The sequence below is a fragment of the Dreissena polymorpha genome, chromosome 15, assembly GCF_020536995.1.
Source record: "Dreissena polymorpha isolate Duluth1 chromosome 15, UMN_Dpol_1.0, whole genome shotgun sequence".
Classification (NCBI taxonomy): domain Eukaryota; kingdom Metazoa; phylum Mollusca; class Bivalvia; order Myida; family Dreissenidae; genus Dreissena; species Dreissena polymorpha.
The window spans coordinates 10,901,898-10,929,859 of NC_068369.1; the positions used below are offsets into that span (position 1 = coordinate 10,901,898).

General features: G+C 36.4%; 1 protein-coding gene across 2 annotated transcripts; it reads left to right on the forward strand.

Moving 5' to 3' along the window:
• Positions 1-2,698: 2,698 nt before the first annotated feature.
• LOC127860168 (calmodulin-A-like) lies at positions 2,699-27,794 on the forward strand. 2 transcript variants are annotated; one of them, XM_052398057.1, is made up of 7 exons: positions 2,699-2,810; positions 21,575-21,620; positions 23,498-23,641; positions 24,038-24,147; positions 25,492-25,582; positions 26,788-26,844; positions 27,173-27,794. In XM_052398057.1, exons 1-7 carry the CDS (start codon positions 2,781-2,783, stop codon positions 27,346-27,348), a joined length of 654 nt encoding a protein of 217 aa, XP_052254017.1. In that variant the 5' UTR covers positions 2,699-2,780; the 3' UTR covers positions 27,349-27,794. The 2 variants fall into 2 exon arrangements, with proteins under 2 accessions (XP_052254017.1, XP_052254018.1); XM_052398058.1 differs by lacking the exon at positions 2,699-2,810 and adding an exon at positions 18,042-18,268.
• Positions 27,795-27,962: the final 168 nt, after the last annotated feature.

Consider the following 27,962-nt stretch of genomic DNA (forward strand, 5'->3'; position numbering starts at 1 on the left):
TTAGGAATATATTTATCATAAATGTTTAGCTTTTAAAGCTACAATCCCATTCGTAACTTAAGGTACACCGCGCAGTCGCTGGATGATTTCGTACCAGTTCATATCCTTTATAGAATGTTATATCTGAACATTACATTTACATTAATTTAAATGAATTACACGAATCCTAACTGTGATTGTTCTTTTATGCGACAATCTCCACAAAACAACGGGTATGACTGAATAGCGAAATCTGGATTCCTTGTTTTAATGACTAAGTACCAGACTTCTATTGTAGTAAGGTAAGGTTTCGTTTATGAACATACCAATAAATGTCTTTAAAACTTTAAAAATAAATAATTTTAGCCCCTTTCCGAATACCGAGGCCCCTTTCCGCGACGAGCCCTTTCCGTGGTGCTCGCCACTTCCCGTTACTCGTATCGTACGGCATTCAACAATATTGTAAAATTAAATCATTTCTTGATGGATTTGAATGAAATTTAAAATGTAAACATAAAGTAACGTTTCGTTTATGAAATACCAATAAATGTCTTTAAAACTTTAAAAATAAATAATTTTAGCCCCTTTCCGAAGGCCGAGGCCCCTTTCCGCTACGAGCCCTTTCCGTGGTGCTCGCCCTTTCTTATTATAAAGTTAAATCATTTCTTGATGAATTTGAATAAAATTTAAAATAAAAACACAATGTAAGGTGCTGTTTATGAAAATACCAATAAATGTTTCAAAACTTTGAAAATAAATTAATTAAAACCCTTTCCGAACACCGAAAGCCCTTTCCGCTATTCAGTCATACCGAATGAAACATAAACATTTTTGTAGATCTTTAAATAAATCGAAATGTTTGATTTTCAATAGCTTTGTGAATCTGGGCATAACTTTCAATGCACCGACCATACGTCAAAAAGTGTTTGATAATTTACTGATCAAACTGTTTTGACATATTATCATTCATTTAGTGAAACTTATATTTTAATCTATTGCATGATAATTTAATTAACATCGGATTACATTACACTATATTTTCAAAATAAAATTCTTGTAATGGTGATATTTTAGGCATTTATCTGTAGTGAACGCTACTTTGTAAGCGTGTATACATTATTAGTGTTTTGAAATGTAATTAAAGTTCATAAACTTCAATACCTACATAATTGCATTTGAACACAATGTCGCGTGTAAAACCACTGTCCAATATATTAACCAGATGAAAGAACCTGTCAGAGATCAACAAAGTCGGTAGGATATAATCTCGTATGCAGGGAATGCACGTTATGCACAGAAACAATCTTAATGGTCCAAATGCGAGTTTCAGTTTCCCAAAAATGAGGTCATATCATGGTTCCTTCCTTCGATCGATGGCTATCGTTATAAACCATTCATACATTATTTTCAAATTTATAATGACTCCTACACGTGTCATTTCCATTTTGGCCTTTTTTCACCAAATAATGAGTGTTTCCGCGGTCCACATAAGCTACGCAGCTGCTTGTGAAGCACGTTTAATTGGATGTGTGCGAATATAATTAATTTCCTTAGAGCAGTCTGACAAAATATACTTTTCACATTAAAAAAACATTTAAAAAATCACGGTCAGGAGTACATATGCGTGTTACTAAATCACGGTCAGGAGTACATATGCGTGTTACTAAATCACGGTCAGGAGTACATATGCGTGTTATTAAATCACGCATGCTTCCCAATCTGGATATTCTTCCTACGCTGACCGTATGGGAAACTACGTATATGATACCATATACGTATGTGATACTACAGCAACTATAATACAAAGCCCGTATTTGTTTTAATCAAACACTTTTGTCGTGATTTATATTTTCACGAGCTCCCGTGTGTCAAACTAGATAAAATTAATACTATCAAATAATTCATCTCTTCAAAAATGCGGAATGTACAACGCGTAATCTTTTCCGTTATTATCAGTGTTGGTTGATTTGTGTTGCACATTAAAATATCGTTCTTCACTGATATTAATTTAGCAACAAAAATAAACAAACGTTTGATTGAATTAAAGGAAATTTTAGGTAAAAATTTGATTACAAGTGATATGATTGGTTGCACAGCTATTGGTTTTGTCAAATATATCAATTAATCAACAGTCGACTTGCAGTCACCGAAAAAGCCATCAATGTCGTCCCGGATTAGCCTGTGCAGTCCAAAGAGGGTTATCAGAGATGACACTTTTCGCCTTAAGTGTAGTTTTGTTTAGAAGAGATTTTTTTTGAACGAAAAATTCAATAGAAGCGGAAAGTGTCGTCCATGATAAGTATGTGCGGACTGCACGGGCTTATCAAGGGTGACACGTTACGCATATACATCAAGTAGTTATACCAGATAAAGCCTCAAACGTCCTGAAATCGTCCAATAAATGTGACCGTTGATCGTCCCATATTCATTTCTTGTGTCACCGAGATCAGATACATCGATATTGTAACCATGGTCGCATTTTCTTTTGAGGGAGGTATCAAATTCCTTGGTAGAATTGTGGATGTATCGATCAGACACTCTGGCCTCTGCATGATAATCAAACTTCAGAGATAAAACGAAGGTTAATGATACCAATAACTCATATTGTCTAAAACAAACAATTAAGTTAAATAAATACCATAGTTTTATGATACCTTCGCTACAGCCCGTTTCTGTATTCTGACAACGGTTATAGAAACAGTGCCGATTAATGCGTGAGGTTTGGATAGCCAGTATCGTTGTGGTAAAATGGGCGGCATTCGTGTTAAGCTCAATAATTGAAATGACTTTTTAACAAGAAAATGGATGAAGAAGAGGATATTTTCAATTTCGTAAGTGCCTATTTATTTATATAATTATAGTGTGATGATGTGTTTTGTTCGGCGAGGCTGTCTACAAAAGGATTTAACCTTAAGTGAATTGTATCAATACCCAATTCAGTGTTGCTGAAATTTCCAGCCAGTATGCCATAATAAATAACTGGAATTTTCGCATTTGTTAAAAGCAATGTAAAATATAAAAAAATTAATGAAAAAGAGGTTGACTATCTTTACTGTGCAGCATAACGTAAAGTATATATACCGGTACGTCGTTTGAAAATCCCCACTAGTTTTAATTTGTAAAATTGTTCATGCGACACATACATTATTTTTTGTTACTGTAACTAATACTAGTTGACGTGTCGGTATCGTTTTGTACAAAGGAGTCGTGTTCTGAGAATTCTGGGCATAATGCATGTGCGCAAAGTGTCGTCCCAGAATAGACTTCGCAGTCCGCACAGGCTAATCAGGGACGACACTTTCCGCTTTTATGACATTTTTCGTTTAAATGAAGTCTCTTCTTAGCAAAAATCCAGTTTAGGCGGAAAGTTTCGTCCCTGACACTGTGCGGACTGCACAGGCTATTCAGTGACGACACTTTACGCACTTGCATTAAGCCCTGTTTTCTCAGAACGCGACTCAAAGCATAAACCAACGGTAATATTGTCGAAATGTAAATTTTTGTGTCTAACATGATATTACCACCAGTTCGCAAAAATGTAGTTAGATGTTCTAGGAAACGTAATAAAGTTAACATATTTATTTGCAATTAAAATCAAGATTGTTATCTACCATACACCACCGTCGGAAACTTTAAGAGCAATTGAACCACTTTTTAATTATTATATGGAGCGCTCATGTTGTGTGGTGGACACAGCGATTGATAAGGACAGTGACACACAGCATCTTTATATCCAAGTTTGTCTTCACTAATGCTAACCTTCGTTGGGCGTTTACAGTGTCGGATTATGGTCCCCGATAAGACTGTAAACTACGTTCATCCTCGTTAAAGGGGCCTTTTCACAGATTTTGGCATGTTTTGAAGTTTGTCATTAAATACTTTATATTGATAAATATAAACATTGGATCTAAAAAGCTCCAGTAAAAAATCAAGAATAAAATAAAAAAGGAAAAAAAAGTAGCACGCAGCAGGGCTCGAACCAGTGACCCCCGGAGTCCTGGAGTAAAAACGAATTAGACCGCTCGGCAATCCTGACAAGTATCTAAAGGAGACGTATTTTATACTTTATATAAGTAATCTTCGTAGTTTCACAAAATTAAACGACAACAATAGAACTCTCCAAATTATTCAATCGTTTCGCGTTGCAACGCTACATAATTTTCAGGTTTTTAAATTGTCAAAAGATGCATATAATGGCTATATTAGACCATGGTAAATGTTCAGTTTTACTGTTTCCTCACAAATATCATAACTAAAACGAAAATTTGCGAATCTGAAACAACTTTTTTCAATTTGTCAATTTACCAAAACGTGAAAAGATCCCTTTAAAATGTATGTAGTGCAGTGAATAATCATTGAGGAAACGCCCATGATATTAGTTATAAGTCTTTGATCTTATTGATTTAAGAGACAAGATTTTTTAACCAACAAAACTTTATTAACATCAACGCGGTATATCTTTTTTAAAGGTATTTCTTGTACATGGTGATGTTAAAACGTTTAAATGTGTATAGACATTTTTAAGTATAACGTAAACCTTATATATACATCTTTATTATTTCAACTATATATAGAGTCTAACACAATTTGTGATTTCATACCATATTTTATTAAACGAACCCAGAAATATTGCTTAGTTAGCAAGCCTTTTGCATGCGCAAACTGAAAAATGTCTTCGGTGTGTCTTATTATTAGCCATAAATATTGCACCAACAAATTAATTAATTGGAACCACGAGACGCCTTGTATAATATGAAGTTAGGTTATGTCCTGTGACTGGGTATGTCCTGTGACTTGTTATGTCCTGTGACTGGTTATGTCCTGTGATTGGATATGTTGTGTGACTGGTTATGTGTCCTGTGACTGGGTATGTCCTGTGACTGATTATGTCCTGTTACTGGTTATGTCCTGAGACTGGTTATGTCCTGTGACTGGTTATGGCCTGTGACTGGTTTTGTCCTGAGACTAGTTATGTCCTGTGACTGGATATGTCCTGTTACTGGTTATGTCCTGTGACTGGTTATGTCCTGAGACTAGTTATGTCCTGTGACTGGTTATTTCCTGTAACTGGTTATTTCCTGTGACTGGTTATGTCCTGTGACTGGTTATGTCCTGTAACTGGTTATGTCCTGAGACTAGTTATGTCCTGTGACTGGTTATGTCCTGTGACTGGTTATGTCCTGTGACTGGTTATGTCCTGTGACTAGTAATGTCCTGTGACTGGTTATGTCCTGTGACTGATTATGTCCTGTAACTGGTTATGTCCTGTGACTGATTATGTCCTGTGACTGGTTATGTCCTGTGACTAGTTATGTCCTGTGACTTGTTATGTCCTGTGACTGGTTATGCCCTGTGACTGGTTATGTCCTGTGACTACTTATGTCTTGTGACTGATTATGTCCTGTGACTGGTTATGTCCTGTGACTTGGTTATGTCCTGTGACTGGTTATTGTCTGTAACTGCTTATGTCCTGTAACTAAGAGTGATACATATTAAGGCGTATCAAAATACACTTATGCATATTCTTCATACTCCTTGCTTTGAATAGAACACTTTGAACACTCCACGACAGTTTCAGGAACCTGTGCGTTCGATCTACTCGTAAACACATGTGAATGTGTCTTTGTTATAAATTTTAGTTTTTTGTCATAATTTGTCACGTAGATTTGAATTTACGATATTTTAACAAGTATTGCTAACATATACTTGGCGACAGTAAGCTGTTTTTATTAACACACATTCGACATAAGTCATTGAAAGCCAAGGTTAATCTGAACTATTTGCCGATATATATAACTCTCTTCTATACATCATGTCTAAAACCAAGTACATATTTTTTCATAACGCCCGGAATAGTTCTTGTAACGTGTATTATCCAAATGACATGATTAAAATGAAATCGACCACTAAGATGCTATTTATTTAATCTGTTCACCTGGATGTACATGTATGTTTAATTTTTTTATCAATCTGTGTGAAATTTAAAATTACACACAATTCATCCATTGACATAAAGTCGTCGTTGAACAGGTGACGTTTTCATTAAAGGGACCGTCAACCGCGATTGACGAAAAAAGAAAAGTTCTAAAATACCGTATTTTTTTTACAATTATTAGTTTATATTGATTAAAATATCACGACTGGTATATTATATTACTTGAAAAAAGTTCATGTTTTCAGTATATTCGGTACATATGCAACATGCTCAGCCCGTTGTCAATAACTACATTCATTGTTCAATTATTTGGACCGTGCTCTGTGAAAAAGGGCTTTAATGCATGTACGTAAAGTGTCGTCCCAGATTAGCCTGTGCAGTCCACACAGGCTAATCAGGGACGAAAACTTTCCGCTTTTATGATATTTTTCGTTTCAAGAAAGTCTCTTATCTGCAAAAATAAAGTTTGGCGGAAAGTGCCGTCCCTGATTAGCCTATGCGGATTGCACATTCATTAAACTCCCTTTTCACAGAGCGAGGCTCAATTGCATGTCAAGTTTAGACGCACGCGCTCACACAGACTGACGACCGTTTAGACTGAAAAGCGGCCTTGACAAAACCAGTTCACACGCGCAACCCTCAGAACTCTAATTGTGACCTTAATCTTGCATTAATAAGCATGGGTTATAGATGACAAATCATGTGGGAAAATAGATATAAGATATACGGTATTTTAATCTGCCGATGCATTAAGAAGTTGCAAAGCTGACATTTCATTACTACTGACAATTATAACCATACACACCACATCGTCATTATAATCCTCAATTATATTTTTTAAGAGTAAAAGAACATAAAACAATTCTGGTGGAAGAGACTCAAGCTCTAAACCATCCTAATACCCACAGGATCATTTAGGGATAACAGTATTGTTTAAAAAATATAACACCCAAAATACTTATTGTGAAATCAATGCTTTGCATGGTAAATGTTGCTTCAGATCATACAAATCATGTGTCGACTGGGGCATGGGAGGTTTAGACCCAAGAGGCATGATTTGAAAAAGAATCCGTGGAGGATCAAATGGCGAGGTTAGAAACAAAATACTAAAGTGTGTGGTTTTAGATATTTTTTAAGTTTTCATTTTTGGAATATATTTAGAGCTCATGCTCACCTATATATGCCATGGACCGGAAAGATTTGATCAACGTTGAAAGAGGGTCACCCAAGAATTATTCCTGTGAAGTTTCATTAAACTCCATCCATGGGTAAAGGAGCCCATACACCAAGCACGTTCTTAGACAGTTCGATCACGTTCTGAAGAAAATGCAGAACGGGATGTGAACTTGCTTGAACTTGTAGTTTTGGTCAGAACAAAATCTACAATATGATTGAATGACGTTCATACAAAGCTCGCGCTACGTGCATCTCGTCCCTATCCCGTCCTATCCTGTTGCCAATCCGTCTTTACCCAGTTCAAATTGGGTCAATTGTCCCATTGTCCCCGTTAGTATACCGTTTTCAGTCAGACCGAGCCCGTCCTCAGCAAGTTTGATTACGTTCGTACGCATGTCTTCTTTATTTGTTGTGCAGTGGTAACTCGTTCAAAGGCAGTTATCACTCCGTCCCACTACGTTCTTAGTACGTTTCGGACGTAGTTGCAGCCACGTTCTGCACGCCGATTATTAAACCGACTACGTTCCTGCCAGTTCTCATTTATGTTTCCCGCTTTGAGCCGACAAGACGTATTTGTTTTTTTTTCGGCCCAACAAAATATTATATTGCTGCTCTGCTTTTAACATAAATTGCACGAAGCCAACATTAAAAAAATTAACAGCTCCAAGATTGTCAGTTTTTCATCTTAATATCACAAATGATGAATTTTGAGAAAACGACCTCTATTTATATGCACATTGTCAGAACGTATTGTAATTACGGTTTGAACGTTGAAACAACTGCATTGAACGAGTACAACGTTCTTGGAACCTATTGCGAACTCCTTAAAACGTGAACAACGTACTAAGAACTTACTGAGAACTTATAGAACGTGTTGCAAACGTTGTAAGAACTTATCTTTGAGTTTATTTTTATTTACACGAAACGGGAACGTACTTGAGACGTAGTGCGGACGGGGTCGGTGTGTCTGAGAACGGATTGGACGGACTAGAAACGGACTCGATCGGTGTGGCATTGTAAAGGTAATTTCGGTCCGATCGCACTACGTTCTGGCACGCTCCTAACCCGACCTTAGTACGACCTACCCGTTCTTAGTACGTCCATTCCGTTTCCAGTACGTTGTTACTACGTGTAATTGTGGAACGGGATGATCGGAAGAAAATTTTGAGTAGGCTCACAATTCTGAAACACCAATCCCGTTCAACCCCGTTCCAGGCCGTCAACAAAGTTAGAAGACAGTTCGTAACACGTTGCTACTAGGATCACTCCGTTCTCACACAGTTCGAACCCGTTTAGTCACATTTTTCAGAACGTACTTCGAACGGAGTCGGTGTATCGGGGGTATAAAGGAGAAGAAGACGTTAGGAAAAAAAATCATGAACTGATGACGAACATCACGGTATCCTAAAATTTCCCGATAAGCTATTTATTATGGCGGTAATTTGAAAAGACTTATTTACTTTTTTCCGTAATAAATAGACTTGATTGAGTTAAGCAACACCTACTGTTATTTTTATTTTAAATCTGCATTTAATTTAAAAAGAAAAACATAACTATAATGAATTGGGCTTGACATGGTGAACGATCGGTTGGTGCGAAACTTCAAAATACATCTTAAACATAAAATATATAATTATACAATTTGAAGAAATAGGTATCGTTAGTTCACGAATTACTTCTTAAATCAAAACGCATTCCTGTTTTGATCTTGAATTTTGCAGAAAGCATCGACTTTAAATAGGTCACGCACGTTCGAAAACAACACCGAGCGACTGACATCATTAAATCGCCATCTTATCTATATATCCGATCACGAAATTCATAGTTTTATCATACCACCGCATTGATATCTGCCTGATATAACGTTGCCTGATATTTTTTATGCCTCACTTTTATTCACAATGCTAAACTCCCATAGGCCATCATGACATAGAAATAATGTCAGACCCAGTGGGAAAAAAATTATTGTCCAATAAATACTGTCGCCCGCTTAAAAAATACTGTCGCCCGCTACCTTAGCAATCACGTGCGGAATTATGGCGCACCAAAGGGGTCGAAACTTTAACTTCTGCTGCAGCAGAAAAAATGCTGCTCGAGCAGCATTTTAATACTGCTCGAGCAGCATTTTTGCTGCTGCAGCAGAAAAATCCTTCTCGACCCGCATTTATTTTTAGATTATGGCTTCAGCCAATCAGAATCAGATTACACATAAGCATAAATCATGTAACGTTGGAGCAATTGATCAACCAAATTTGCATGTCCCTACATTACTTATAGATTTTGAATCTTAATTATTATTTTAAGAACAACTACGAAAAAGGATGAGCATTTAATAATAATTGGTTAAAACACAGATTATGAGTTTGTTGCAGTTTTTCCAAAGTTATTGTCGGGTCTATTTCGTTTCCGTTGAGGTAGCTTATGTCGTCCGTTTGTAAGCTCAAACTTGATTGGCTGACGGGTTCAAGGGCTTATTCTAAAAATAAATGCTGGTCGAGCAGGATTTTTCTGCTGCAGCAGAAAATAATGCTGCTCGGGCAGGAATTTTGCTGGTCGAGCAGCATCTAGAAACTGAACGAGCAGCAATTATGTTGCTCGAGCAGTAATTTGCTGCTCGAGCAGCATTTAAAGGCTGCTTGAGCAGCATTTTTTTTCTGCTGCAGCAGAAGTTAAAGTTTCGACCCCTTTGGTGCGCCATACGGAATGGTTAAAAATTATACTGTCCCATTCGCGCATGCGCAGTACGCAGTTTTGCATTTCCTTTGTAAACAGACGAGCAAATCTGTCAATCATTTCTGAAATTAAATACAATTATTGAATATTAAAATTGTTCATGGTTCATATAAATTGTTTATGTTTCAATAGTTTTTTCGGTATTATAAAATAAATATTATATGTTTGACAGGGTGACAATAAATTCGCCTCGGTTGACAGTATTTCCTCAAGTTGACAAATTTACTGTCACCCTGTCAGACATGTAGTATTTATATAATATCATGGTCAACAGGAAGTTCTTATGTCAGTCATGTGTGGAGGATGGTCGTATTACTCGGAATCAACTATAACGTAATAACTTTTAGTAAAATCGAATCAGATTCAACAAAACAAACAATTTGATACCAATATGTAATATATTTTAATCACAAAATGCAACACAAACAGCAAAAACATGTTTAAAAAATATTAAGCGCAAGAGCTAATGTCGTCATTATTCACACGTCGAACGACAAAAACCATGTTCATTCCTGCAGCTTTTTAGCGATTTTTTTTTATTATTTCTGTAAAATCGGGGACGTAGAGGTATGATAAACAGAAAAACGGGTTACTGCCTGATCTTTTTGTAATTTATCTGGCTCGGCACGAATGAAATAACGGCTCGGCAAGCCTCGCCGTTATATTATTCTAAGCCTTGCCTGATAAATTACAAAACGATCAGGCAGTATTTCTCTCTATATATTATAACGATTTGTTTTAAACATACATCTGTTGTTTGCTTAACGAACAACGCTGAACACATTTATAAAATTGTGTTTCATTGCGGGATTTTTAAATCTAGTTTCTCGCACGCTATCTGATATCGACTGTAGATATTATTACCAATTTAACCGTGACAGCTGTTGAGCCAATATAGTCGGAATGAAGGCGTTTGTGTCGATTCATTTATTTCACTGATTGAACAGCGAGAAATATGGGCGACCAGGAGGAGCTATACACCTTTGTAAGTTTTGTCATGTTCTCTTTTTATAATAGGCGACATTTTATAACGTTATTTTCAAGTTGTATTTTTTCCGTTAATACAAGCGTTAAACCGATATTTAAACGTCTGCATGTAGAATCCATAAAACGGTGCTTTGGAGATAAAATGATAAATTATATGTATTTATTGCACGTAACTTCAAAAGTTACATTAAAAATACATGTCAAATAACCATGGGAGCACTTTGTTCAATATGATTTCGCTTTTAAAATGTTGGAATGTGCTGCGTATAATGTACAAATGCGGCAAAAGCAAAGATGTGTGGACAAGTATCTCGACACAGGAAAAACTTCCAACTAAGTATCATTAAAAAACGTGCATTCAATATTAAATGTTAAAATTGTTAAAATTGCATACAATTATGAAACATTTATATCGAGCACACTGCTCTTCTTCGAGTTTCATAGCATAGTAATTTCTTTGAAGATTGCTAATTTTTTAACGCCGAATGTTTAAATATAATTTATGTTGTTGAGTAAACCGTGCGCAATTTTATTATTTCATATTTGTGTGTATTCAACTGAAACGTGTTTTCTTTAACAATATTTCATACAAGTATTACACAACCTATGTTCATACATGTACATATTTTCTGCTTTAATTTCGCATTAAAGTATGTGTATATATGTGAAACCATTTATTATACTTATTAATTATTATATTTGATAAACATGTTAAAACTTGTGCGGACTGTTGTGCATGAATATATACACCACAGTCAATAACTTCCTATCATTTCACGGATCACATAACTTGTAATATGCGTTCATATTTTAGTTAATTGGAAAACGAAACCTTGTAGTTATATTAATAATTCAGCGTAGCAATTGTTTCCACGACGAGTTTTATCGGTACTTCATATGGCAATTTATTTCAAAAATCAATTCGATTACGTTAGGCTTACAAGGCGACTGATGCAATGGAAAAAGTGTTAATTGAACAAATGCGGAAAATAAATTGCCTGTAATATTTAAGCATCGTTAAGAAACACTTGGCAATCGTGCCTTCACTGCAAATTTATTATTACACATCTGACATGAAGTTAATCAAAAACTTCACCTCTTCAAATACGTCTCTATTCAGATTTGATTCTTTGTCCGGGAAACAACAATTAATGGAAATATTTAGTCACAATAGAAATTGAAAATCAATTTTCTCCGAGTATGAAACTCACATTATGGTAACAAAGCGAATTGAACATATTAATCTATTAGCCCCGTTATATCTTGAATTAATATGCATGGTTTAATGCAAGGACTCATATATTTCTTTGTGTGTCAATATATTATAAAGTCATTAAGGCGGTCGAATATTAGCAGCAGTTGTGAACGGCTTTGTATGAGCAACCAATATACGTTTTTTTAAGAAACACTTAAGAAGTGAGTTAGATTTCGCATATCCCGTTTGGAATATAATTGAATCATAAAACGGAATGAGAATAACGCAAAATGAATAAAGTGGCACATCAGACCATGATATTTTAAATATAGTATAACAAAAACATGGGCGCGGTCGTTCCTCTTAACGTGATTAATGGACCGCCCTTACTGGCTTGGCACAATGTGGCATTTTGGATAAATTATTATTTTCTCTCTGCACGTTTTCGGTTTTTATTTCATGACAATCGAGTTGAACCTTACGTTAATTATTTAGCTTAAACAGCTTAGACAATACTGACTATAAAAGTATTGATGAATGTTATTTTTACATGGATAGGCCTTCTCATTTTGCTGAAGAAACGTTAAGACAGACGTGACTTCATTCCTTAACAGCCTTTTTGGATTCCAAGCACTATTTTGGTCCATTTGAAAAATAACCAAGTGGAAAATACCGATTTTTATAAAAGATCGATACGCACTTAAATCTTGACGACCCTTAGTATTTATAGAAAAACGAAATGTCGATCTTAGATTCGCCATTCAAACGGAAATCTTGAAAATTGATATACGTATATGTAGATACATGAACATACCACTTAAGCAATATTTCACAGAAGACTGAGTACTGCATTCTTAAACAGATCTACCCCCCCCCCCTCCCGCCCCAAACGTTATCCCTTTCTTTGACCGTTCTAAGGAGATGATCGTAGTTTTGTAGTCAGTGTTTGTATGTATCGTGTGCTTTTGTCATGGTTCCTATTGGGTTAGTTGGTAACCTGCCATAAAATAAGGACCTTAAAGTGATGATTTATTAACCTCCTGGTGCGACTGGAGTTTTCAGCTGTTTACAAATGTCTTTTAATAGCCCTCATTAACAAAGTTTCACTTAAGAAGCGTATCTTAGCAATTCAGAAAGGTAGAGCGTGTTTGGTGAAAACCAAACAGGCTCGTTCCTGACGATGTTATTTGTCGCTTTGTCTCTTTGGTAGGCGTGGTTATAATGTGACTCCACCTTCGTGTCGTCAAATCATGTTATTCATTGAAAATGCATATTTTTAACTTTGTCGTAAAGTCTTTTTTTAAATTGACCTCAGATGCTCCTCCACATATTGGTTGACTGATCTGCCATTGCCTTTCGTTGTGTGTTTTGTTTCGTGGTACGTATATAGTTGAAGCAACAATGGAAAGACTTACGATTTTTAAAATATCACATTTAGAATTAAAATTAAATAAAAGCAGTCTGCATATTTTACCTTTGTTTCTGATTGTAGGCGATACGTTTTCAAATACTCTTCATCTAAACAACACACTGTTTCTGTGGCCATAACACACCGCTATTTACTGCGTTTTTATACAGACGTTAAAGTAATTGCAACATTTTATTTAAAAGTTATACAAACCGTTACTTATTTTTCAACATTTTCAGTGTTCTTGATGCATACGAATCACAATGGCATAATGGCTCAGTGTATTACAGGCTTCAAACTCATAATTTATCCACCAGACTCTCCCTCTAAATGTTTACGTCTGTGTTTGATACAATTGTTGCACCATAAAATGCATGGTTAAATCATTTAATTGAGTATATTTTACTGTTGTCGTCAATTACGTTATTATTTCAAAAGTCAACCTGATGCGCTCCATCTCTCTTAAAGGGACCTTTTCACGGATTTTGGCATAGTTTGAAGTTTTTCTTTATGTTGCTTTATATTGATAAATGTTAAAATTGGATGTAAAAAGCTCCAGTAAAAAATCAAGAATAAAATTTAAAAAAAAAGTAATCCTCAGCAGGGCTCGAACCACTGACCCCTGGAGTCTGGAGTAAAAATTCTACCACTTAGACCACTCGGCCATCCTTCCGGATACAAACACAGGTGTATTTTATACTTCATATAACCAATCCTCGTAGCTTCACAAAATGTTACGACAACAACAGAACTCTCCAAAATTATAAACTCGTTTCGCGTTGCAACGCTTTATAATTTTCGGGTTTTTAAATCGTCGAAAGATGCATATAATGGCTAATTTAGAGCGTGGTAAATGTTCAGTATTACTGTTTCCTCACAAATATCATAACTAAAACGAAAATTTGCGAATCTGAAACAACTTTTTTCAATTTTGTCAATTTACCCAAACGTGAAAAGGCCCCTTTAAACGCTCTTTTGTTAACAATATGCCTGCCGTTGCCTCGAGCTTCTTTTTATTAGCTTTGTATTTGAATCAAAATTGAAAATTGAGATTCGAAATACAAACAATATCTTCAGTTTTAATGTGTGTGTTTGATGTAGTTAGGAAAAAGTACATTAAAGCAAGACAATTCATGCATTCTGGCATATCTTTGTCTCGTTGTAAAGAGGGACAATCCATAGCGAACAACTATCACGTCTAATTTGAGTAACTGCCCATTGTTTTAGGTCACACGTCGACACTTGAAATCCCACTTTTGATCCATTTGATCGTGTAAGCATAAACATATTTATATGATAAGTGTTATGTTACAAAAATAAGTTAAATCGCTGAGATGCCGATTAGAAACAGTTTACATAAACACTGTGTTGTAGACGTATTTCATTGTTGTAAATATATTTAGTTCATAAATATATTTATTCTGAATGATATTGAAGTAAATTATTTTTTAAAGGAAACATTGCTCTGATTGTTCAATGGTTGGACAGAGTAGATTTTAACTGTAAACAGAATTAGTAGAGTTCTTTTGTAGTAGTTGATTAGTTTTCAGTATGTAGAGACTGGGTAGAAAGGTGAACTGTTTTTACTAACATTTTAATACGTTAATTGGCTTGTCAAGCATGAGTTTATTCACTCAACCACATCCGTGTGCATGAATGACTATTTCGAATGTCATTCTTTGCATATCATTCATGCTGTCAACCTGTATGTTTATGATATTAAATCATAAATATAATATATTTAGGTAAATATGCATTTTATACATCTTTTATATTCATGTCGGTCGGTTGTATTATTGTAATTATTTTGTTTTAATAGTTGTATTTGTGTATTAATTCAGTTGGTATCTTACCGTCGGAACACATCATTTTATATATAATTGAAATGTATACTTATTATAAGAATGTGATTCTTTGCATATCATTCATGCTGTCAACCTGTATGTTTATGATATTAAATCATAAATATAATATATTTAGAAACCCAAACGTGTTGTTCGAAGAAAGAACCCTAAGCGCACATACGGCAACACTGGCGCCCAACAACGAGTCTTCGGCAACAACAGCGTTTGGAACAGAAAAACGGAAGTAGCGGACACGTTACTACGACGAAAATCCCTGAACAGACATGAGCCTCAGACCGGAAGCGAGGAGGGGGAGAGTCCAGGAATTTAACACAGCGATTCCTTGGAAACCGGTTTTTGATTTTTCCCGGGGAGTAGGAGTCCACATTTTTGCGCGGCATCGAGCTCGAGCACCGATGTGAGTACAACTACGTATTTCTTGTGCACAAAACTTTGACGTCAAAACCGTTAAAACGTACGTACAGGATTTCACGTTCTGCTACGCAAGGAAGGATTCACGTTCAATCAGGACGGAGAGTGATGGACACTTAAATCGTTGTGGACATTGTGTATCGTGTCATTATTGTGTTTTGCTTGTATTTTGTAAGTGTTCCGACGGAGTTCGGTGAGTGTAAATATTTTTATAATTATTGTGCAATGTACATATATCTATTTATTGTAGTTTCATTGTCGAAAATGAATGATTTGAAATACCAATCAGTTGACTTACAAAAACAACAACAACATATATAGCTAATTTAAGTTTATGTGGTCATGCATTTTGCGAATTGGTCGAGATAAATGAAACGACCTTTTGTCAGCTCATTGGTAAGTTAGTGTCATATGAAGTTATTTTAAGGAAATTATAGTCCCTTCACGAGCACAAAGTTTATTGCATGGCGAAGTTAAATCTACTCACCACTTACATGACGTTAAGTAGTAGATAGGTTTGAGTAACTGGATTTATTTAGAAGCAGTAGATTTTGCCCAAGGGTTATAATAAGTATCAAGAGGTTTCAATGCGTAAATTTGTTAATTTGTCATACTTTACGTATGGTTGAATTGAAAACGCTTTGTGCGTATTTTTAAAGAGAAAACTCTCTTTATAAATACCGGAAAATAATTACTGTTTTTTTTCTAAAAATTGATAATGTTAAAATGTACATATACGATTTAAACTGCATTATGTAGTTTAATGCGTGTATGTGCGACTGGCGTCTTACCGGTAAATGCACGTGCTCGCGATATCGTAGCGCAAGAAGAACGCTATTTCGGCAGTGTAGTAAACACGCGATAGTAAACCAGTTGCGGGTTCGAATCGAAATAAAATCGAACTTAGTAAACACCTGGTACAAAATAAAAGAGCTTTGATTAGATATTTGTGATAGTCAGGCTGTTGGCTTAAGATAAGCCAAAAGGGAGGTAATACAGGTGTGTTGAGATAACTGTTTCGGTACGTTTGTTGGAAAAAAAGGAAAACGGCGATGTGGGCATTAAAACCGTCCACCGGAATCATCTGCTGCCGTGTTCCTTCTTACCGATACAGGAAGTACAGCGTGTTTCGTCACCTGAAGTTTCCGACGAGTCCTCCACGGACGTGGATGAACGCACAGGGAAGACGAGTTCCGACAGCAATCAGTCGGAAGATGAAACAGATACACGACGCTCCAAACGGAAGAAAATACCACGGCGCCGCAGCCAACGTCAGACCCGTCGGCCGGCGTGGTTTACATCCGGGGAGTATAAATTGTGATAGGTGTTGTTATGTATTTGCAATAATGATTAAGTACAGTGACAGCATAAATTTAACATGTGTGGATTTGTATTGGAAAGATACACAGCTGTTAACATTCACGATTGAGTATTTAAATACAAATTAGTGTATTATGTTTTTATTTGTCAAATTGTCATTGTTTTCAAATTGAAAATAAACAGTTGCAAACGAAAACGTTAATATTGTGGTTGTCATTATTTTTTTAACAACGATGCTTTCATAAATATTTTGATCACGAGATTAATCAAACCTCGCTTTACAAGCGATGTTTGAATTTTAATAATGTCGAGGACGACATTTTCTTAGAGAGGGGAAATGTGTTGTAGACGTATTTCATTGTTGTAAATATATTTAGTTCATAAATATATTTATTCTGAATGATATTGAAGTAAATTATTTTTTAAAGGAAACATTGCTCTGATTGTTCAATGGTTGGACAGAGTAGATTTTAACTGTAAACAGAATTAGTAGAGTTCTTTTGTAGTAGTTGATTAGTTTTCAGTATGTAGAGACTGGGTAGAAAGGTGAACTGTTTTTACTAACATTTTAATACGTTAATTGGCTTGTCAAGCATGAGTTTATTCACTCAACCACATCCGTGTGCATGAATGACTATTTCGAATGTCATTCTTTGCATATCATTCATGCTGTCAACCTGTATGTTTATGATATTAAATCATAAATATAATATATTTAGGTAAATATGCATTTTATACATCTTTTATATTCATGTCGGTCGGTTGTATTATTGTAATTATTTTGTTTTAATAGTTGTATTTGTGTATTAATTCAGTTGGTATCTTACCGTCGGAACACATCATTTTATATATAATTGAAATGTATACTTATTATAAGAATGTGATTCTTTGCATATCATTCATGCTGTCAACCTGTATGTTTATGATATTAAATCATAAATATAATATATTTAGAAACCCAAACGTGTTGTTCGAAGAAAGAACCCTAAGCGCCCATACGGCAACACTGGCGCCCATACGGCAACAACTGTATGCATCTTCCCACAGTGTATACTTTCTGAATCAGTGAACACGGATACATTTAAGTTACATCGCGCACATACTATCTTGCGTTTAACTTCTGAGTTCATTAGTGGTTTTAGGAGGATTCGAGAAGACGAAATCAATAAACCACTGTTTGCGTTTGTTGCTGTAGAATTGAAGTATTCTGGTATTTGTAGTGGTTTCTAGACGCTTGTACTGAAAATATGTCCAAAAAGGTAGGGTACGTTTGTGTTTAACTGAATTTGGAAGTTAAATTGTAAGATAACACTGTTGATGTATTGCATACTTGCATACAAGCTACGTATTCTGTGCAATTTTTGTGTCTTTGCTTCTTCAGATCTAGATGAAAGAACGTGTTATACATGTATATTACTATTGCAGTCTAAGATGAATTTGATACTGTAAAAGTTTAAAAATAGTATGAAATGTCTTAGACTAGCTTATGTTTGCTCATATACAATTTAAATGAATGTATTTTTTTTCAGTTACTTTTTTTTATTGCGATGTTTAAATCTGCAATATATAATGCGATTAGGAAACGTAGCATTTTTTGCAGGGACGTACACAGTTGTTCGGTATACAAATACATTACTTTTTTTGGGGGGGGGGACAAATGTGTGTTTAGCAGAGAAGAATTGAATACATCTATTAAATTATGCAACAAGATAAAATGTGAATTATTGCGAAGATTAAGCATTATCTCAAAACACTGCAGTAGTCTAGTTGACACAGCGATCACATTTCCGGTCGATTTGAGATTGCATATTGATGTTTCGGTTTCGTTTGTCACATTTGCGGAGGTCAATCTGGATTCGTTTACTTTAAGGGGCTTGTTCACACATTGTCGTGTATTACAAAATTTAATTGCCCGTATTTACTTAAAAAAAAACTACTGTATTCTGAAAAGTTTAAAAGTATTTTAACGGCAAAATAAAAGGTTGACTGAAAGTTTTCCTTTCGTGGGATTCAAATTAGGGATCTTAAAGGCAAATTATAACACGCCAACGCCTCACCAGGACTACCCTGGTACCAACCTCCGCGCAGAGATTTAACTGGAACTAGCATAGCTGGATCAAACCCCTGCCTTCATAACCAACCACGTGATGATAAGCTAGCCGATGATTTTTACCGTTGTTAATTTTACTTGTTTTTTTATATTTTAATTTGGGTCATTTATTTCTTATTATGAACCTAAACTTATACACTATTTTCAAAATATAAAAGAAAATGATATTACTTTTCATAATATAATACTTAAACAACACAAATAAAATCCTACCAAATCTGAGATGTTATGTGAGAGCAAGGAACAACTCTGCGTGGAGATTTCCCCGGTACCTATTATATTGATACCGTGTTTAAAACGCTATGCTAGTAATTAACATATGTCCAAAATTATCTATACCAAGCATAACAAAACCTTTATCATTTCAAAGATTTCTATTGATAATAATTAATAAGCGAATACATAATATTATTCCAAAACAAATTCGTTATAAGAGGTTAAAGTGTTATTTTCTTTTTGAATTTAATAAATGCATTTGAAACAAGAAATATCTTTAAAAAAGATATACGGCGTTGATAGTTCAATGAATGAGATCAAGGATAGCGAATGTCTTTCTGTGCAGTTCTTAGCTGCATCACACGCAGTAAGGGATGTTACGAGGAGTTTTCGCGGCTTATTTTACATTATTACATATTGCTGGTCATAAACCTATAGATACAAAACAGAAAGCCAAAAGATGAATGGAAATGAAATTAAAACATATGAGTCAACCGGCCACACGCGAAGTATCCGTATTTATAGGCGCGTTCTTCGAACAAACCTGTTTTAGTGGTTTGTCGGGCATTGCTATTTGATTCGATTATTAACAGTATCGAGAATCATCGCGCTCATGCTTAATACATTAGTCAATATGGTGGAATAATTATTGTTAAATTAATCAAAAATAATGTTTATCATTGTATTGTTGAAAACACATTAAGAATCTGTTATTGACACACCATAATTATATTGCTGAATATCTTCATTTAACATATTTCTGGTCTAAACAAAATTCAAGGTCACCTAGTTCACGGATAGCGTCTTTATTATATAACGATTATTTAACTGGCCGCGAACTCCGGTGATGACCTGTATAAACTCTGACATTCACACACTGGCCGCGAATTGACCTGTTACTCGCGGGTTGAAATGCAATGCATTAAAGTGAGGCCTCGCTTCCACTGCTCTTTATACTTTTACATGTTAACATGTTGACAGGAATATGGAAGTAAGTACTAAATATGAGAACATAGCCTTTAAGTATAAACGCTTTTGCCCTGACAATCCTCTGAAAATAAAAGGTGCACGCTCTATTAAGCCTTTTCATTAGAGATAAAATTGTTTCATGCAGTAAAACAGTGTTACAAAGACGCGGATATGTTTTCAATGTTCTGGTGGTATACTCAAATCAGCCAATGGAATAAATGAAGTTTATTCATTCGTACCTAGCCGCGGGAAATTTTATTTGAATTTTATTGGACACTTACAAAGGTCAGGTAAGGTGAAAAGCTGGCTTAATACAGCTACGCCGAAAAATACATGACTTTGTTTGCAAAATTGTCATTTTGCAAACTGTGAACAAGTCGTTTTAAAATGTCGATTCGTCGTTCTATGATGCATCCCAACAAGACAAAGAGATGGATGCCCAATGCTCAAACGCTCTTTTGACCTTTAAGTCGACATTTTATGTAATGAGACGCGCGAAGAACAAGACATTCAGGCGCCTTACCGTGGTCTTATTATAGGTTATTTTCCTTTCCATAATGAATGGCACATTGCTGCCCATACAGGCAGTTAAATGGCCTAAGTATGACATTGACCTATGACCTAGCGGGACAGTTGCTTCACGGACACGTCGTATATTGAGTGCTTACGTTTGTAGAATTGAGTCGTGCTCTGAGAAAATTGGGCATAAGGCATGCGCGTAAAGTGTCCCTCCAGATTAGCCTGTGCAGTCCGCACAGGCTAATCAGGGACGACACTTTCCGCTTTTATGACATTTTTCGTTTAAATGAAATATCTTTTTAGCAAAAATCCAATTAAGGTGGATAGTGTCATCCCTGATTAGCCTGTGCGGACTGCACATGCAGTATGCCCAGTTTTCTCAGAACGCGACTCAATTTATCAAAGTATGACATAGTTATGGCTTAGTAAGAATTTGTAAAGCTGTTTTATTGCCCAATATGACCTTTGATCTCTAAGTGCGACATTTGCCTTGGAAAAAGTCCGGTGCTTCACGAGACACATAATTGTATGTGGTGGACATTTGTACCAAGTACCAATCCATTCAAAAATGAAAATGTGATGTTTGAGACAGGAAATTTTGCACAGACAGGCAGGCGGACAGTGCGACCACTATGTGTCGATATGTCGCTTTTATTAATTGGAAGGGGGGGGGGCTTAAACAAAACTCAAACGTATGTGTACATAGAAGTGCTAACTTGTTTTCGATTATTTAATTTTGTGTATATTTCAGAAGGACGCTGATATTCTGACGAGATATTCTCATGGTCAGATAAGAGGTATGAACCAACAGCATATACGGAAATCTGCGCTTAATGCGTGTGCGTAAAGTGTTGTCCTAGATAAGCCTGTGGAGTCCGCACACGCAAATCTAGGGACACTTTCCGCTTTTATAGAAATGTTCGTTTAAAGATGTGTATTCTAAAAGAAAATCCAGTCTATGCGCAAGTGTCGTTCCAGATAAGCCTGTGCTGACTGCACATGCTAATATGGGAAGACACTTAACGCATGTGAATTTAGCCTAGTTTTAACAGAACAAGGCTCATTTATTGAATAATGTTCTTTCGCGTTCTGAGAAAACTGGGCTATATGCAAATGCGTTAAGTGTCGTTCCAGATTAGCCTGTGCAGTCCGCACAGGCTTATCAGGGACGACACTTTCCGCCTAAACTGGATTTTCGTGTAGAAGAGACTTCCGAAACGAAAAATACCATAAAAGCGGGAAGTGTCGTCCCTGATTAGCCTGTGCGGACTGCACAGGCTAATCTAGGATGACACTATTCGCACATGCATTAAGTCTCGTTTTCTCAGAACGCTTCTCATATTGTCCCTTCGTGTGTAAAGCACAATAAAGATATGTCTGCATCCTCGATACATATTATTTGTGTAAGCCCATTTGTTAACACCGAGAGCACAATACACACATATATATATATATATATATATATATATATATATATATATATATATATATATATATATATATATATATATATATATATATATATATATATATAAATTACCACATTTATATAGCGCCCTTTTCATACTCGAGAAGTGCGTTCAAAGGCGCTTTACAGTTTTTCCCTGATCACTAGGTCATAAGTCGTTCGTTAACATCTTGGCGCAGTATGCAGAAACGGCTTATTACCCTCACAGGTACCCATTTTAACACCTGAGTGGAGAGGAGCAGTTGTGGGATAAATTTCTTGCTCAAGGAAATTCCAGCGGTCAGGGTGGGATTCGAACCCGGGACCTCTCGATCCCTAAGCCAGCGTCCTACCATTAGACCACGGCTCCCACAATGTGCTTTCAATAATACGTGCTTCGTGTGAGCCGATTGTATAGTCTGATAAATAGAAATATATCCGGACATAAGGCTTGCTTCTTTTTATTTGTGTAAGACAAAAATTATTTGAAATTACAGATCCAAGCGTTCTTTAATGGTTCGCGTTATACATTTTATAAGGAAGAATACGTGTAAAGTAAAATACGTGTAAAGTAAATTTGTAAGAAGAGGGGAATTGCGGTTATTTAAATAGCTTACAATAACATCTTAATAATACTGTAGAACATGATCCTATTTAAAAGCCAACGCTTGCAGTTAACATTGTCATACACATATTGAATGTAAACTCAAGTAGTACCAGCATCCTTTCATCATACTTTATTTTTTTTTACTGTAGTACAGTAACATTATATTAAAATTACCTGAATTTCAAAAAATGTTATGCGTGTTTGTTGTGTTACATAAGACGTTTTAGCTGTTACAAATACAGCCACTTACAGAAACATATACACATAAATGAGCCGCGCTCTTGAAAAGTGGGGTTTAATGAATGAGCGTTAAGAGTGCCCATAGGTTAGCCTGTGCAGTCCACAAAGGCTAATCATGGAGAAACTGTAAGCTAAGACTGAATTTTCACTTACTTTCAACAAAAAATCCATGACAGCGGAAAGTGTCGTCCCTGATTAACCTGTGCAGACTGCACAAGCTAAAAGAGGACTGCACTTTACGCACATGCTAAAAGGGGACTGCACTTTACGCACATGCTAAAAGGGGACTACACTTTACGCACATGCATTACACCCCGTTTTCACAGAGCGAGGCTCAATAGCAACCATAACAAAGATAACACATTTATGTATGTTTGTAGAGTTACGCGAGGCGTTTAAGCTATTCGACAAGGATGGTGATGGCTCTATCACCGCCGATGAGCTCGGGACAGTACTGAGGAACCTGGGTCAGTTCCCCTCCACGGACGAACTCGACATGATGCTTAAAGAGATCGACATTGACGGTGAGTTCTTGTGAATGATCAGATGAGCCGCGCTCTCGGAAATCCAGGCTTAATGCATATGCGTAAAGTATCGTCTAAGATTAGCCTTTGTTTTCCGCAGATGCTTATCAGGGACGACAACTAAATTGGATTTTCGCCAAGAAGAAACGAAAGCTACAATGACAAAGGAAAGTAACTTCCCTGATTAGCCTTTGCAGTTTACATTTAGCCCAGATATCACAGAACGAGGCTTTATTATGGAATAGCCCACGAATACCGTTCTGTTTATAATAAAATATAATACAATTATACAATGCTGTGATGCACAATTATCGGGTTATGTCCGCAAAGGATATTCATACGGCAATCGACTATCGATGGTACTGTGTTTTTGATCTGTTTATTCTATAATTTCAGGTGACGGCACGTTCAGCTTCGAGGAGTTTGTTCAGGTGATGGCCAATATGGGCGGCTTGTCAGAGCATACTGAGGAGGATGAGGAGAAGGAACTCAGACAGGCGTTCACGGTGAGTACAACACTTGCATGACATCGAGACGGAACTGTTACAGGCGTTTAATGAGTTCTATAATATGGAGAAGGAGCTCAGACTGGCGTTCACGGTGAGTACTCACTTGAATGACTGCGACACGGATCTGTTACAGGCGTTTAATGAGTTGTATAATATGAAGAAGGAACTCAGACGTTCGTTCACGATGAGAACTCACCTGAATGACATTGAGACGTAACTGAGTCAAGCGTTTAACGAGTTGTATAAGAAACTCAGACAAGCGTGCACGGTGAGTACAACACTTGAATGTCATCGAGATGGAATTGTGACAAGCGTTCAATGTGAGTACAACACTTGGTTGACATCGAGACGTAACTGTGACAAGCGTTAACGGTGAGTACAACACTTGAATGACATCGAGACGAAACTGTGGCAAGCGTTCACGGTGAGTAAACACTTAAATGATATCGAGACGGACCAGTGACAAGCGTTCTCTGTGAGTACAACATTTGAATGCCATCGAGACGGAACTGTGACAATCGTTCACGGTGAGTACTCACTTAAATGATATCGAGACGGACCAGTGACAAGCGTTCACGGTGAGTGCTCACTTAAATGACATCGAGACGGAACTGTTACAAGCGTTAACGGTGAGTACAGCACTTGAATGACACTGATACGGAACTGTTACAAGCGTTAAAATTAAGTACAACACTTGAATGACATCGAGACGGACTTGTTACAAGTCTTAACGGTGAGTACAACACTTGAATGACATCGAGACGGAACTGTTACACGCATTAACGGTGAGTACAACACTTGAATGACATCGAGACGGAACTATGACAAGTGTTCACGGTGAGTACTCACTTGAATAGCATCGAGACGGAACTTTTACACGAATTAACGGTGAGTACAACACTTTAATGACACTGAGACGGCACCTGTGACAAGCGTTCACGTTGAGTTCAACACTTTAAATGACATCGAGACGGAACTATGACAAGCGTTCACGGTAAGTACAACACTTGAATGACATCGAGAAGGAATTGTGACAAGCGGTCACGGTGAGTACTAAACTTGAATGACATCGAGACGGAACTGTTACAAGCGTTCACGGTGAGTAAAACACTTTAATGACATCGAGAAGGAACTGCGACAAGCGATCATATTGAGTACTAGGCTTGAATAGCATGCGTTTATAAAAAAGAAACTTAATTCTGCATCCAAATGACAGCATATAAAAGCTTGCTCAGAAATTGTATTAAACAGCACGATTGATGCATTAACACATATGTCATTTTTGAATGGGTTCGTTTCATATTTAAGAAACAGTTCGTTTACACATAATATTTGTTAAAGGTATTTGACAAAACCGGATGTGGCTATATCTGCGCGTCTGACATCCGGGCAATTCTACAGTGTCTTGGCGAGGACCTTACAGAGGACGAAAGTAAGCATGTTGGCCTTTTTCATACATGTGTTCTTGTAATGAACGTTTCAAGGTGGTGACCCAATATTTATTCATTTCGCGTGTGTTGCCTGTTAAAACCACGAATTGTTATTGCCGTTTCAATGCGGTTACCCTACTTTAAATTTAGTCGAGTTCTGAGAAAACTGAGCATAATGCATGTGCGTACAGTGTCGTCTCAGATTAGCCTGTGCAGTCCGCACAGGCTAATCAGGGACGACACTTTCCGACTTTATTGGATTTTTGCTAAGAAGAGACTTCATTTGAACGAAAAATGCCATAAAAGCGGAAATTGTCGTTCCTGATTAGCCTGTGTGGACTGCACAGACTAATCTGGGACGCCACTTTACGCGCAAGCATTATGCCCAGTTTTCTCAGAACGCGACTTAATTGGTCACTTGCCATAAATAAAGCATAACATACTAGATCTTTTTTTCCTGCCTGTACAGTTGAAGATTTACTTTGTTCGTATTTGCACTATATGAACAAATAAAATACAAGACATCTGGTAACTTAGTGCTAAGGGATCTGATAATCTTGCGTTGACTTCAAAGCACGACTGACTGCATTCAGTGTGGTCCAAATCGGATTCCGTACATACCAGTAGAAATTATCCGAACAACCCACAATGACAGAAAACGTGATAAAGATAAGGCTCGTTCTGGGAAAACTGGACTTAAATGAGTCGCGTTCTGAGAAAACTGGACATGATTCAGTCCGCACAGGCTAATCAGGGACGACACTTTCCGCTTTTATGACATTTTTCGTTTAAATGAAGTCTCTTCTTAGCAAAAATCCAATTTAGGCGGAAAGTGTCGCCCCTGATTAGCCTGTGCGGACTGTACAGGCTAATCTGGGACGACACTTTACGCACATGCATTATGACCAGTTTTCTCAGAACACAACTAAAATCATGTGCGATAAGTTTCGTTTCATTTAAGCCTATATAGGCTAGTCAGGGAAGACACTTTTCGCTTTTATGGAATTGTTTGTTTAAATGAGGTCTCTTCTAAACGAAAAACCAGATTATGCGGATAGTGTAATCTCTGATAAGCCTGTATGGTCTGCGCAGGCTGATCCGGGACGACACTTTACGCACAGGCAATAAGCCCCATTTTCCCATTGCGCGACTCACATCAACGCGAGTATGACGTTCACTTGAGAAGCGTGTAAACTTTCATTTTCAGTTGATGAGATGATTGCGGAAGTGGATATTGATGGGGATGGCCGCATAGATTACGACGGTAACGGAGTTGAACACATTGCAATTCCTAATTTGAGTTAGAAATTATTAACAATACTTAACATCTAGGACTAAATGGGAAAACCATATAACGTCGAAAAATCTATTTATTTGTTACTGAACCGAATATCGAACATAATAATGCCATTAGATAATTTTCTGATAAAATAATAGGGCTCTGAGTGAGGATAACTGTCAATTATTATTTATAGTATTGTCAATAATATGTATGCAACATGAAATCCATACGATCGATGGTATTTTGTTTTTGACGAAACTATATTAGCACAGCGAGTAATATACCACGTGTATTACTAATTACACTGCAGAGTTCATCGCATGTGTCTGCAGCGACACCTACAAGGGTAAGGAGGGACCGGATGCTCCTAAATCAGAGCAAACGACCGAGGTTTCAGTGTCCTCCATTCGACCCGCCGGGACCAAGGGAATCTTTGAGAGAAACGCCGACCCAAGTACTTCCCCCGCTCAAGACGGCCCGGAATAGATACGCACCTGCAGTTTTTAATCAACACTTTAATTGTAGCTTATTACTTTTTTAAAGCTGAAATTCAACCAAGAAGTTCTAAGCAATAACAACACATGAAACGCTATCTTGTTAATATTGGATTGACTGACACACATGTTTTCACGATTTGGAGAGAAATGTGTAAACCAAGCTATATGTATAAAGCCAAAGAAGAACAATGCATTATCACGAATTCTGAACATTTCGTATACCAGCAAATGTGCGATAAATTCGACATTTAAGAACAAACAAATACATACAAATTATCGTTGGAAATGTCGATTATGTTTTATTTATATTACCGATATGTGTGTTTTCTTTAGTATTGCAAAACGCGTACTTGACGAGTACAAATGTAAAGACCCACTAAGTGTACAAATATCGTTTTAATGAAAACCATTTCAATAAAATTAAAAGTAACACAACATGAAAGTATGTATGTTTATGATACACGGGTGTTTTTTTTTTTACTTTTATATTTTTGTAAAACGTTTAAATAATCAAATTTATAATGCAAAATTACATCGTATTCATATGATATTGATTTATAGATGGTTTACATATGCAATTAAACAAGAAACTCACTAGCAAAG